Source organism: Thunnus thynnus, chromosome 19 (genome assembly GCF_963924715.1).
Source record: "Thunnus thynnus chromosome 19, fThuThy2.1, whole genome shotgun sequence".
Classification (NCBI taxonomy): Eukaryota; Metazoa; Chordata; class Actinopteri; order Scombriformes; family Scombridae; genus Thunnus; species Thunnus thynnus.
In genome coordinates, this window is record NC_089535.1 from 10,680,273 (window position 1) to 10,693,130 (window position 12,858).

Sequence of the window (12,858 nt, forward strand, 5' to 3'; positions counted from 1 at the left end):
GCCCTGAGTCAGACACTGAATTAGAGTTTAATCTTGCACCTTATCGCAGAAACAGAGAAAAAGGACAATGTGTAAATTTAACCCAATGGAAATTGTTTCACACACAAAAGTTATTAATTATTGGATAGATTGTTGTGAAATTTGTTGCAGAACTTTATGTTCCCCACAGGATCCCACTTGTGATTACTCTGATGATCCCTTAACTTTTTATCCAGCGCCATCTTCAGGTCTGAATTTGAATTTGTCCATTGCTTTGGTTTATGACCAAATACTTGCAAAACTAATGACATTCCCATCAGCCTCAGCTGTACACAGCTGCATTTAGTTCTAATTAAGCATGCTAACGTGATAAATAAGCATGGTAAACATTACACCTGCTAAACATCAGCATGCTGGCCTTTGTGAGAATGCCAAGTCTTGTTTAATTGTCTTGTAAAATGCATTTTAATATCCCTGTTGCTTGTTTGAAAAGTATATGAACTAGACATGAAGATGAAGATTTGTATACACATAATATATGATGACACTTGAGGGTGTGACCTTTCGCAGGTCACTTTGCTGAAGACCCTGACGATGGAGAAATATTCTTTTGAATGCGGTCGTTGGCTGGACATCAATGAAGATGACAATGAGATCACCAGAGAGCTGCCAGCGACTGGAGCGCTCATTGATGAGCCGCTGCCCTGTAAGACACACACAGAGGATATAAAGTGAACCAACAGTCAGTGCAGATACCCAGACTCTATGTTAATGAAATAGTTTCACACTTATTTCCTTTCTTGCTGTGTTAGATGAGAAGATTGATACCATCCTCATGTTGTACATAAAGTAAGAGCTAGCCGGGAGACAATTAGCTTAGCTTAGAAGTCACTGCACCCGGCTAAGAAATTGTTGCACATTACCTAGGTTAGTATAAACTAGGTTATATGCTGTGGTCATGGATGTAAAATAAATGAGACCTGGAAGTTGTAATTGCACAGTTTGGGCACTATGTCAAATTGGTGCACTTCCTGGGGACTTGGCTGTGGCTCAAGAGGTAGAGTGGGGTGTCCACTAACAGTTGGTCATTTGATCCCCCCCCTCCTGGCCACATATCGGAGTGTCCTTGGGCAAGATACTGAACCCAAAATTGCCCCATGCATGGTAACTTGCTGCCATCAACGTGTGAGTGTGAATGGGTAAATCAGCACATAGGATTAGTGCCAAAAAAAACTGTAAAGCTTTGTACAAAAGTGCTATATAAATGCAGCCATTTACCATTTAAAGGTGCAGTCTGTAGAATTTAGTGGCATCTAGTGGAACGGACTTGGCTGAAATAGAATATAATATTCATAAGTATGTTTTAATCAGTGTATAATCACCTGAAAATAAGAATTTTTGTGTTTTTGTTATCTTTAATGAACTCTTTATATCTACATAGAGAGCGGGTACTCTTCCACGGAGTCTGCCATGTTGCACCGCCATGTTTCTACAGTAGCCCAGAACTGACAAACCAAACACTGGCTCTAGAGAGGGCCTTTAGCGTTTTTGCAGCCTCTGTAGGCTCTCCTACACAATTGGAAGTGGAGGTATTCAGTTGGTTGCAATCTGCAACCTCACCACTAGATGCCCCTAAAGCCTACACACTGGTCCTTTAAAAACTGGAGGAAGGGTGAAACTACTACAGCCTGGCTTTATCCAAAAATTTTTTACAATACATTACATTTTTACATGTTTTTGTATGGATTTGACAAATGAATTATAAAGGGTTCATTAGTGAGCTTTAGAGGTGTTGGAAGTTGCAATTTTGAACTTTGGAGAGACCCGGTTAGTTGGTTCCCCTGTTTCCTGTCTTTATGCTAGCTAATTGTCTTCTGGCTCCAATTTCATACTTAACACACAGAATTATTCCTTCAAGAGTCAATATAGTCAGCAACCTTGAAAATGATCATGAGAGTATATGAATGAGAGAATATGATTACTTTTTGTCATATGATGTGAGTGTCTGTCACTGTTTTTTTCCTCAGTGATAAAGTATCGTGTCACCATCTGCACCGGTAACGTCAGTGGCAGTGGCACTGATGCCAGTGTCTTCCTTAATATTATTGGTGACCTGGGTGACACAGGGGAGCGACTCATGATCATGAGCAAAAACAATGTCAACAAATTTGAAAAGGGCAATGTAAGAGCGTTATTAATACACAGACAATAAATAAATATTGTTTAGGAAAGGAAACGCAAGCATCTTTAACCAGTTTTCTTTCTTTCTTTTCTCTTAGCATGACGAGTTTCTCATCGAGTCCGTGTCCTTGGGCCAGGTGCGTAGAGTGCGTGTAGGTCATGATGGCCGCGGTGGAGGTTGTGGTTGGTTTCTTGATAAGGTGATGGTCAGAGAGGAGGGCCAGCCAGAGAGTTCAGCCACTGAGTTCCCCTGTTATAGGTAAGGCAATAATACATAACACATGACTTAAAAGAATAGTTAGACATCTTGGGAAATAAGCTTTGTCACTTTCTTGCTGAGAGTTAGATGATAATATCAACACCACAGTAAATATAAAGTCAGGAAGCAGTTAGCTTAGCTTAGCATAAAAACTGGAAACAAGGGGAAAGGAAAGCTAGCCTGGCTCTGTCCAAACGTAAAATAATTCACCTGCCAGCACTCATAAAGCTCACTAAATAACATGTTATATGTTGCTTTGTTTCATCATCCGCACAACAACTGAAGCATAAAAACAAGAAGTTGTGGTTTTGCATGGGATTATTGGCTGGGCAGAGCCTGTAGTCATCCTCATGGTGACCACCTGCTTGCTTTGGCTTCATAATTATCATAAAGACATGAAAGTAGCATTGATCTGCTCATCTAACTCAATCAGCAGGAAAGCAAATTCCCAAAATATCCTCTCCTTTAACTGAGGAAATGTTTTATGTATAAAAATTATATAGCCTTCATTTTTTGTGTTTTTAGTGAATTTCCTTGTTTATTCTTTTAGTCTAAAACCCATCAAAACACCAACCATCTGGACAAAATTGTCCAAACAGTCCTAAAAGCCTCATGAGTGCTGTGAATTGGCCATGCCTACATTTACTAGTTGTCTAGTGGCGTGTGTTCAAGTAGTTAGGCAGGTGATGGATGAGTTTGCCATTACAAATAGGCACTAAATGCACAGTGGTTAGCCAGCTTTTCTCTGCAGTAACTGGAGCCAAACCACAAGGCAGAGGTGCAGAGTTACGTTTGGAAAAAAACCTCTTCCTGTCTGTCTGTCCTGTTAAAAGGGAAAGGTTTGTTAGCTTCCTTTGCAAAAACAACACAGAACATACATACAGCTGCATTCTTGTTTTAGTGTTTTGTGTTGTGTACAGCTTTAGATGAAAATTACAAATGTAACAGTTATAATGCATACCTCGGTTGAATGTACAGTATTTTAATCTTTTTATCCCACCTGTTCTTCTCTATTCCTTGCTCTCTTTTTGTGCGTATTAGCTTGTGTAAACTAAATGTGTCGCCTTCTTTTTTTTTTACCAGAACAGTTTCTTGAATTTAAGAGATTCTGTCCGTGTCACGACACCGTTCTGGCAGCACAGTAACGTTTTATTTTTAAATTTAAATAATCTATATATTTCTATATATGTCTTTATCTTTAAATTTTTAGAGAGGTTTAAGGGATGGGAGAGTTGTTCTGATCCTATGTTTACTGATTTAGGATTAAATTAGTGTGTTTCTGTGTGTTTTCTTTTAGGTGGTTGGACCGTAATGAGGACGATGGGCAGATTGTCCGCGAGTTAGTTCCAGCTGGAGATGGCCTGCGTCTCTTTAGTGAGTGCATAAAGAACATTTCAACCCTTACATACTGTTCATATTCTGACCTTTGATAGTAGGGAGTGGGTCATCTTTGACCCGGCCCTTTATAATTAGTCCCTATACCAAATTTTGCACCACAAATGTATTTTACATCTATATATATATGTTATCAGTCATTAATAAACAGGTGATTAATCCTTCAGTAATGCTTCAGAGAGCAGAGATGTGACTTCTTTAAGTCTGACACCATTTGTTTTTAGAGAAAATACTTTAATAATCATACTATATTATGACCTCATGTTATCTAAAACAGGAGGACACAACAGCCATAATTATTTCTATGAATTAAATTAAAAGTGAAGGATGCAACAACATTTTGAATGGTAGGTTTCATTATGACCATTAAAACCATCAATCAACATTGCTCACAAACCACATGCCCTCCTTTTCTAATAGTAATAAAACAAAACAACAAACTGGTTTGCAAATGTAAACCTTATGACAATAAACTGTGGGACTGCAGATTGATCACAACAAGATTCAGACTACTGTGGTGCTGTGGTTGGTGGGGCTGGCGCCTTTGCATGAGAGAAGTCACAAGGGCCTTTCCTCCATGTTGTCCTCCTCTTTTAATATGTTCTCTGCAACTCACTTCCTCATTTTTAATCTTGGAATAACAGATCCACCAAATCACTTCACCAAATCAATAAAATAGGGGCTCAGGTACCTTTCATAGTCCTATGAAAGCTGCCCTCCACTATAGGGAGAACTATATTGGGCAACCACTATGTTGGATGCCTGGGAATTGATGGGTTTGATTTGTGACTTTGTATAGGCTTGTTTGCAGGTGCGGATCCTGCGACAGTGTCAAGGCACCGTGTGACCCTATGTCCCTACTGTATGTACACCATATATGATGATGTTGTAACGACTCAGAACCCAACGAACCTCAGAACCTAAAAGCACGACCTCAGAGACAGGAGCAGAGTCCAATATCCTTTAACCAGTCAACAAAATCAAGCAGGGGTCACAAACCAGGCAGACAACTCCAAGGGACTAGGCAAATCTCAAGACCGGGTAACAGGCAAGCGAATAGGTAGAAATGCTGGAAAGCTAGGCAATCACACTAGACAAACAAGGCAAGGCGCATGTGAATGTGGACTAGTATATATAAGGAGTGACTGATGAGCCTAATGGGATCCAGGTGAGAAGATGGGTGGGGAAACTCAGGTGAGGGGAATGAGATGATTGCAGGGCATATGGGTGTGGCAGGATCTGCAATGACCGGAGAGTTAGAGATCAGGCAGGTGAAAAACATGAAAAATATTCACTAAGACGGTGAACCCATGACAGATGTCTGTGCACAGTTTTACTCTTTCACTGTTTCAGTATTCCCCCATAACACCTCAAAGGTCTACATGAGCCTGCCTGGTGGGAACCCTGGCAGAAATACATGCCAATCTGTAGTTCCACTGTTTCAAGATTCCCTAGAAGCACTCTTTTCCTTGTTTTGACCTTCTCTAGTGACTTTAAAATCCCTTTGAATAGATGTGGGTCAAATTTGTCTTGGAACACCCTTTATGTGCAAAAATTTATATTACCTGCACAAAACTAAATAATTTTAAAATATCTCCATTTTCCAACATATCGTTTAAATGCTTATATAAATTAATGTGCCTAATTTCAGATGTCAGCTACCACATAGCAATCAAGACGGGCAGTGTGAACGGGGCCAGCTCTGACTCCAAGGTGTTCGTCAAACTGTATGGGGAGAAGGGTGATACCAACAAGATTATTCTAGCGGTCTCTGACAATGACCTCAGGAACTACTTTGAGACAGGACGCACCGACATCTTTACCATTGAGACCTTTGACATCGGAAAGGCAAGTTTTTTAGAAATATATGCACTTCACAGAGAGCAGATATTTTATTTTTTCTAATTCTGTTTCATCCATGTCCACTGTGCTTACAGGTCAGCCGTCTCCTGATTGGTCACACCAACGAGGGCCTGCGAGCCGGATGGTTTCTGGACAGCGTGCAGATCTCTGTGCCAGTTCATGGGATGCAGTACATGTTCCCGAGCCACCGCTGGCTCTGCAAAGACGAGGCTGATGGGAAAGTGGAGGTGGAGATCTATCCCAGCGAGGTCCTGGATATTGAACAATGTAAATAACAACAACATAAAAGTACTGTGATTGTGAACAGTGATTATGAGTTGAAGTATATTGCTCTGCTCCGCATAAACTCCCTGTTGTCTTAATCAACTTCTATAACAGTGATCAACTATGAAGTAACAGTGGTCACAGGGAATGTGCGTGCAGCTGGCACCAATGCCAATGTCTTCTGTCAGATCTATGGGGAGGAAGGAAAAACTGAAGTTCTCACTCTAGCGAATCGCTCCAACAATTTTGAACGTGGCACCACTGAGATCTTCAAGGTCTGTATAAAGGCTGTCTTGTGTTATGTCAGTGTCTGTTGGAGATTTAAGTTCTTGGTTTTACCGCAGTTTCATATCTACAACCCAGATTGAGGCTCAGGATGTTGGTAAGATCTACAAGATGCGCATCTGCCATGACGGTAAGGGTGTCGGAGACGGCTGGTTCCTGGAGACAGTGGACATCAAGCGGCTGACGATGGCTATGGTGCAAATTGAGGTGAAGAAGGAGGACACCAAGAAAGACAAGAAGAAGGACAAGAAAAAGAAGAAGAAAGAGGAAGAAGAGGAGGTGGAGATAGTTGAGGAGCTGCAGGAAGTGGTGGAGACATTCACTTTCCCTTGTAACCGCTGGCTGGCCAGGGATGAGGAGGACGGGGAGATTGTGGTTGAGCTGCTGACTGAAGACAATGAAGACCTGGAGGGTTAGTAGAGCATGAATGTATTTTGTTGACCCACTGTTATTTGCACCCAAAGGATACATGCTAATGTTTTAATTGTAACATTTTTAATTAATGTTGCTATGGGCAAAATGCAAATGTCACTGATGATGAGCACTGTGTTTTCCTTTCAGTGAACTCATATGAGGTTCATGTGTTCACTGGGACTATGTGGGGAGCTGGAACTGATGCCAACGTTTACATCAACATCTATGGAGAGATTGGCGACACGGGGGAGCGACGGCTCAGGAAGTCAAACAACCTGAATAAATTTGAGAAAGGCCAGGTGAGTTTTGTCTCTGTCAGTGCTGAATGTGCTATGTTTTATGTGATAATCTGAGTGTCTATAAAAAACTATTTAAGCAATAGTTTGATACTTTGGGAATAGTTTGATATTTTGGGAAATACATTTATTCGCTTTCTTGCTAAGAGTTAGATGAGAAGATTGATGTTCTTATCTAAATTTCGACGAGAAAGTTAAGAAAAAAAACAGTGCATTTGCCCCCGAAAAATGTGTCACCCTTGACCGCTAAACTTAAGACTATGTCCACACAATGGTTGCCTCTTAACATGCCCAGGCTTGTCATCAGTTTCAATAAACTTATTTTACTCTTTTGGGTGACACCGATTGATGCCAGGGAGCCAAAAGCTGAACAGGGGCCCCATAACATACCAGATACTATAGATATTTATTGTTATTGTTTATTTATTGAGGTCAAATTCTCTAATATTTCTCCGATGTCTGCACCCTATGCATAGAACAATCTACAGGGTATAATTACATTACAAGACACATTATTTAGATAGGTTTCCCTCTTCCGCTGTTCATAATGCATTGTAGATGTATTTGTTTTATCTGCTCTGTTTTACACGGTCACAGTTGTTATCATTGATACTCTTTTTCTGGCTAAGTCTCTCTTGTCAAACACATGTTGAATCTAAAGAGCCTTGCAGATTAAGTAAAGATCACATAAATAAGTAATGAGGTTCTCATGGAATGCTAACTTAAAACCTCTGACGTTCCTTCGTCACCTGTTTGTTCATGTATGACCCAGGAGGACATTTTCAACATCACAGCCGTCGACCTGGGGATCCTGAAGAAGCTGAGGATCCGACATGACAACAAACAGGCCAGCGCCGGCTGGTTTTTGGAAAGGGTGGAGATTGTAGACAACAAAGATGACACTACGTAAGTCATGATGATGTTATAAAAGAGAGTGTCAGAGCTTTAATTTAGATGTGACACAGCATCATCACACAAACTCTAGGAATGAATGACCATGTTAATTTAAAGAAAAGATAGTCATTCATTCATTTCATAGATAAGAAATCCTTTACACCTTGCTGAGTCATACTAGACACAAAATTCATGCTTCAGGTTTCATGAAACAACACTATCATCCTACATGGCAGACAGAAGCTTTGCACCTTACATGTCTATAGAGCTCCACTGTGTGGTTTGAAATGGTACTGTGAAATATGCTGTTTAAACCACAGCCAACAAGTATTTTCGGACCCAGGGAACATTTTAACAGTCTGATCATGGTATTGTCACTATTGATACTGTACACCGCATAAAATATGTTATATAATGTGTTTTAGGTATTTTTTCCCTTGCAAACGCTGGCTGGCTATTGATGAGGATGATGGACAGCTCGCCAGGGAGCTGGTTCCTGTGGACGAGGCCTTTATGAAGAAGGGGGATGATGATGAGGAAGACTCTGACGCTGCACTCGGTCTGGAACAGAAAGGTGAGAGGAACATTATGGCTGCCCTGAGAAAGCAAGAAACTGTGTTGATACTGTACTAACATCTGAAGAGATGTGAATTTACTCTGATTTGTTCTTACAGCCATGTCAACAACATACACAATAAAGATAAAAACTTGCGACAAAAAGTACGCAGGAACTGATGCTAACGTGTTTATGATCCTGTATGGTACAAAGGATGACACAGGTAATATTTCAGACCATCATACTGCATCTATATCTTTGTGTAAGTGTTTTTAAATGATCCAGTTACTCTGTGATGTGCATATCTGCAGGAATAATTAACCTGAAGGCTTCTAAGACTCATAAGAACAAGTTTGAGCGGGGAATGACTGACGAGTTCACTGTGGAAGCAGTTGACATCGGACCACTGAAGAAGCTGCGTATCGGACACAACAACTGTGGTACAGTAGGACAAACTTCCTGCCTGTACAGTGAATAATGCAAATTATTTACAATAATGTACACATGTGAATAACTTAATTTGTGCCAATGTTTCAGGAGGAGGATCAGCAGGCTGGTTCCTTGACTGGGTGGAGATTGATGCTCCTTCTCTGGGACAGAAACTGCGCTTCCCCTGCGGCCGCTGGTTGGATAAAGGGGAGGATGACGGGGCCATCGTCAGGGACCTTTTCCCTAATCCTCTTCAGACAGAGCTTTACACACCATGTAAATCCTACTGGGTCACTGTAATAAGTTCCACATCACTCTTACAAATATCCAAGATATTTATCACTTGACGCACATGATTATGTCTATATATTTAATTTAATTTTTTTTCATTTTGTAGTTGTTCCGTATGAGATTAAAATCTTCACAAGTGATGTGTTTGGAGCTGGCACGGACGCAGATGTCTTCATTGTCCTGTACGGGCGAGATGCAGTGTGCAGCCAGCAGAAGTCTCTGTGTGTCAACAAGAGGGAGAGGAGGATGTACTTTGAGAGAGGAGCTGAGGACATGTTTATTGTTGAGGTACAATAACAGTCATAGATAAACAGAATATCAAGCTCTGGAGACCAGGATAGTGGTCATCAAATACAGTGTTTATACAATACAAGGGCTGTGTGTTCTCACTGCATCAATACAACCTGAAAGTGATTATAACAATTTATAGTATTACAGATGTTAAAATGTTGTTGCTTCTATTACTTTTATTGTAATTTATATACATTCATCATAATATTACTTAAATATTACGAGTTGACATTGTAGGTGTATGTGATGTGCTATTGTGTGTAGCTTTGTATTTCGTATAATGTGTCCTGTGTGTTTTTTGCTTTGTACTGTTTGTTATTGTGCTGTTATATGTTTTATTTGTAAGGGACTGCAGATGAAAATGAGCTTTAAAGCTAACTCTGGTGCAGTACATCAAATGTTAACATTTCTGTTTAAAACTGTACATTGTCCCAAAAAATACAATACAATATAATGCTTTATTAATTCACTGATGTTTCTGCTCTCTCAAGCTAGAAGACGTGGGGGATGTAATTGAGAAGATCCGTATCGGCCATGACAACCGCGGGGTCAACCCAGGCTGGCATTTGGACAGAGTGGAAATCAGACGTCTTCTCAGGAAGGGAAAGGTACCACAATATTAAATTATATTATATTATATTATCATTACAACAATTAAACTTGACCCATTAACGAGATGCACTCTGATATTGATATCAGTACTTGTAAATTAGTGCTTGTAAATTAGTGCTTAAATATGTCAAATGTTTAATTTTGATCTGACTCTGAGTTTGCATCTCACAACTCACATTCTTGGTGTCAGGCAAACACTACTTTTGGTCAGTAGGTGGAGATGTTCTCCTCACAGTTAGATGCTGTGAATTCATTTTTGTCCTCACATGCTGAGCCAAAGTTCCGAAAAAGACAGAAACAGAAACCTGTGTTCACTGATTCTCCTAAAACAACACATTAAATTGCAGGTGTGTTATATCCATGTGTTCCCCTACTCCCGCTCTCTCTCCCTCTCTCTCTCTCTCTCTCTCTCTCTCTCTCTCTCTGTAGGGTTCAGAGACTGTCATCTTCCCATGTGAGTGCTGGCTTGCCAAGTCAGAGGATGATGGAGAAACCGTGAGAGAGCTGGTGCCCTCTGACATCATCACTGAGAAACTTTCACGAGATGGAAACCTGAAAGTCACTGAAATCGAGGTGGAAGATGCCCTGGAGAGTATGTTTACATATGAAGACAAACTATACATTCAACTGCATTCATACACACAAAAATACAGAAATATCTGCAGAATTTGTCTTTCTGTTGTGTCCTGTCTTTTCTCCACCTTTCTGAGCAGTAGTTTAGAAACTAGAGACAATTTTCCCTTCAGGTCCACTCTCTCTCTCTCTCTCTCTCTCTCTCTCTCTGTTATGTCAGTGGCATCAAACAGTGAGGGAAAATTGCTTTCTTTTCGGTCGATTTTCTGCCAATTGCCTCAAACCGATTCCCTGTGTGCTTGTCTGTGATCACCATTCCCACTACAGCTCACACATACCAGGTGTCAGTAATGACAGGTGACGTGTATGGAGCCGGCACAGACGCCAATGTCTTCCTCACAATCTACGGAGACCTGGGGGACACTGGAGAGAGGAAACTCAGCAAGTCGGAGACAAACAGCAACAAGTTTGAACGTGGATCTGTAAGAAAGAAAAAAATACTCAGAATAACAGCAAAACATCATCATTCAAAAAGTACAAACATAAGTACATAAGTAAATTGAATCATTATGTTGATGTTGTATGCTTATGTTTTCTCTTCACAGGTGGATAAGTTCACTATAGAGGCAGTTGACCTCGGAGAGGTTTTTAAAATTAAAATCCGCCATGATAACAGTATGATAAGCGCAGACTGGTACTTGGACCAGGTGGAGGTGGTTGACGTGGATACAGAGGAGGTCTTCCTCTTCTTATGTGAACGATGGCTCTCCAGGAAAAGGGAGGACCAACGCATTGAGAGAGTCTTCTATGTCAAGGTAGCATGAAAGGTCTAAAAAGGATGACTTTCAGTCATATGTAAGAAGAGCTATTAAAGCACAGCAGTAGGAAGGAGATTTAAAGTGTAAGTCAATATCATGCAGAACAGCAGTATTTCACTTCCTTCTTTGATTACAAGTTTAAACCTGTTTCACCCCTGGGTGAAAGCAGTGATATCATGTTGTACATCACTACACCAAGGTAAGAAGCTGAATCAGTGGAAGTCTGCAAAAACAAGATTCTCAGCTACTGTTAAGTTGCTATTAGAAAGAGTACTACACCTTCAAAATGAAAAGGAAAAAAACAAGAGTAGGTTCACACTAAACTACAAAAACACTATTTTTTCCACTGACCTCTCATTGTATGTCTCAGACATACTGTCCTGATTCCTCATTTTAAACACAGTTTTTTTCAGTGTTCACTGGAGCACCTTTCCTCTGAAAAATAGTCCCCATGACAACTGTTGACAGCGAGATCAGTGAATCATCCTGACTAACTGTGACTAGTTAATTCTTAGTTCTTCAGGTGTCATTTTTCAATGCTCTGAGGAGTGCTAATTAAGGTTTTATTCCCCTCCATTGTGTTGGATTTTCAGAGGCAAATGTATGAAAATCTGAAAAAATTAAATGGCAGCTATTTGTTTTATCCATCTGCATGTTTTTTTTGTAATTTGAATGAACTGACCCTATAAGTGCTGTTAGAGAACATAATATTTTATTGCATACATTTCTGCCATAGAAATGAATGGTGATAAATATCTTTGCACTGAATGTCTATGCCCATATGTACTAGACTTTATCACATAAATACATATGAATTTGTGTTATGTATGTAGCATGTGTTTGTGCGTTTGTCTGCATCACTGTGTGTGTTGTGTTGTTTCAGGGTTTTGAGGGAGTGAGAGAGAGCCTAAACAGTAAAAAGAAGAACTCAGCCCTGACAGTGAAGAGTGTTGACAGCAACATGAACAAGAAGAACAAGAAGAAGAAGGAGGAAGAAATAGAGCTCCCGAGTAAGAAAACTCAGACAGAAATCAAGAATTTTCAGCCCTGCATGCCTGATTTATCCTCTACTCTGCGACTGGTTGTCATTGATATTCCAGCACAGCCATCTTTACATAATCTCACGCTCTCGTGAATGATTAACTACTGTGCCCTTCCTGTGCAGTCATACCATACCACATCACCATCTGTACTGGACTAGAGCGAGACGCGAGCACCACCAGCAGGGCTTATGTGATCATTATCGGGGCCAATCACACCCAGACAGAGAGGTTGTGGCTGGACCTGCCGGACGGGAGGAAGGGCTTTGAGGCCGGCTCTCTGGAGAGCTTTGAGCCCTGCGGTTCAGATGTGGGGGAGATCAAAAAGGTCGAGGTGAGGGAGGGGGAGGCTGTTAGCCAGAATCGTGCACTCTCACGCATCCGCGCGCGCACACACACACACAAACACGCATTAAAA

The 12,858-nt window shown here is 40.7% G+C and overlaps 1 protein-coding gene across 1 annotated transcript in view; it reads left to right on the forward strand.

Moving 5' to 3' along the window:
- Positions 1-12,858, forward strand: part of LOC137171390 (lipoxygenase homology domain-containing protein 1-like) — a 35,581-nt gene that overhangs the window by 14,577 nt on the left and 8,146 nt on the right. Inside the window, exons 12-32 of the mRNA XM_067575400.1 lie at positions 550-685; positions 2,007-2,161; positions 2,259-2,419; positions 3,717-3,793; positions 5,466-5,662; positions 5,752-5,944; positions 6,056-6,216; positions 6,305-6,638; positions 6,788-6,939; positions 7,709-7,842; positions 8,256-8,404; positions 8,505-8,609; positions 8,698-8,826; positions 8,924-9,091; positions 9,213-9,394; positions 9,889-10,005; positions 10,439-10,601; positions 10,910-11,064; positions 11,188-11,397; positions 12,284-12,410; positions 12,566-12,774. Coding sequence (XP_067431501.1) covers positions 550-685; positions 2,007-2,161; positions 2,259-2,419; positions 3,717-3,793; positions 5,466-5,662; positions 5,752-5,944; positions 6,056-6,216; positions 6,305-6,638; positions 6,788-6,939; positions 7,709-7,842; positions 8,256-8,404; positions 8,505-8,609; positions 8,698-8,826; positions 8,924-9,091; positions 9,213-9,394; positions 9,889-10,005; positions 10,439-10,601; positions 10,910-11,064; positions 11,188-11,397; positions 12,284-12,410; positions 12,566-12,774 — 3,414 coding nt within the window. The remainder of the gene's footprint in view (positions 1-549; positions 686-2,006; positions 2,162-2,258; positions 2,420-3,716; positions 3,794-5,465; positions 5,663-5,751; positions 5,945-6,055; positions 6,217-6,304; positions 6,639-6,787; positions 6,940-7,708; positions 7,843-8,255; positions 8,405-8,504; positions 8,610-8,697; positions 8,827-8,923; positions 9,092-9,212; positions 9,395-9,888; positions 10,006-10,438; positions 10,602-10,909; positions 11,065-11,187; positions 11,398-12,283; positions 12,411-12,565; positions 12,775-12,858) is intronic.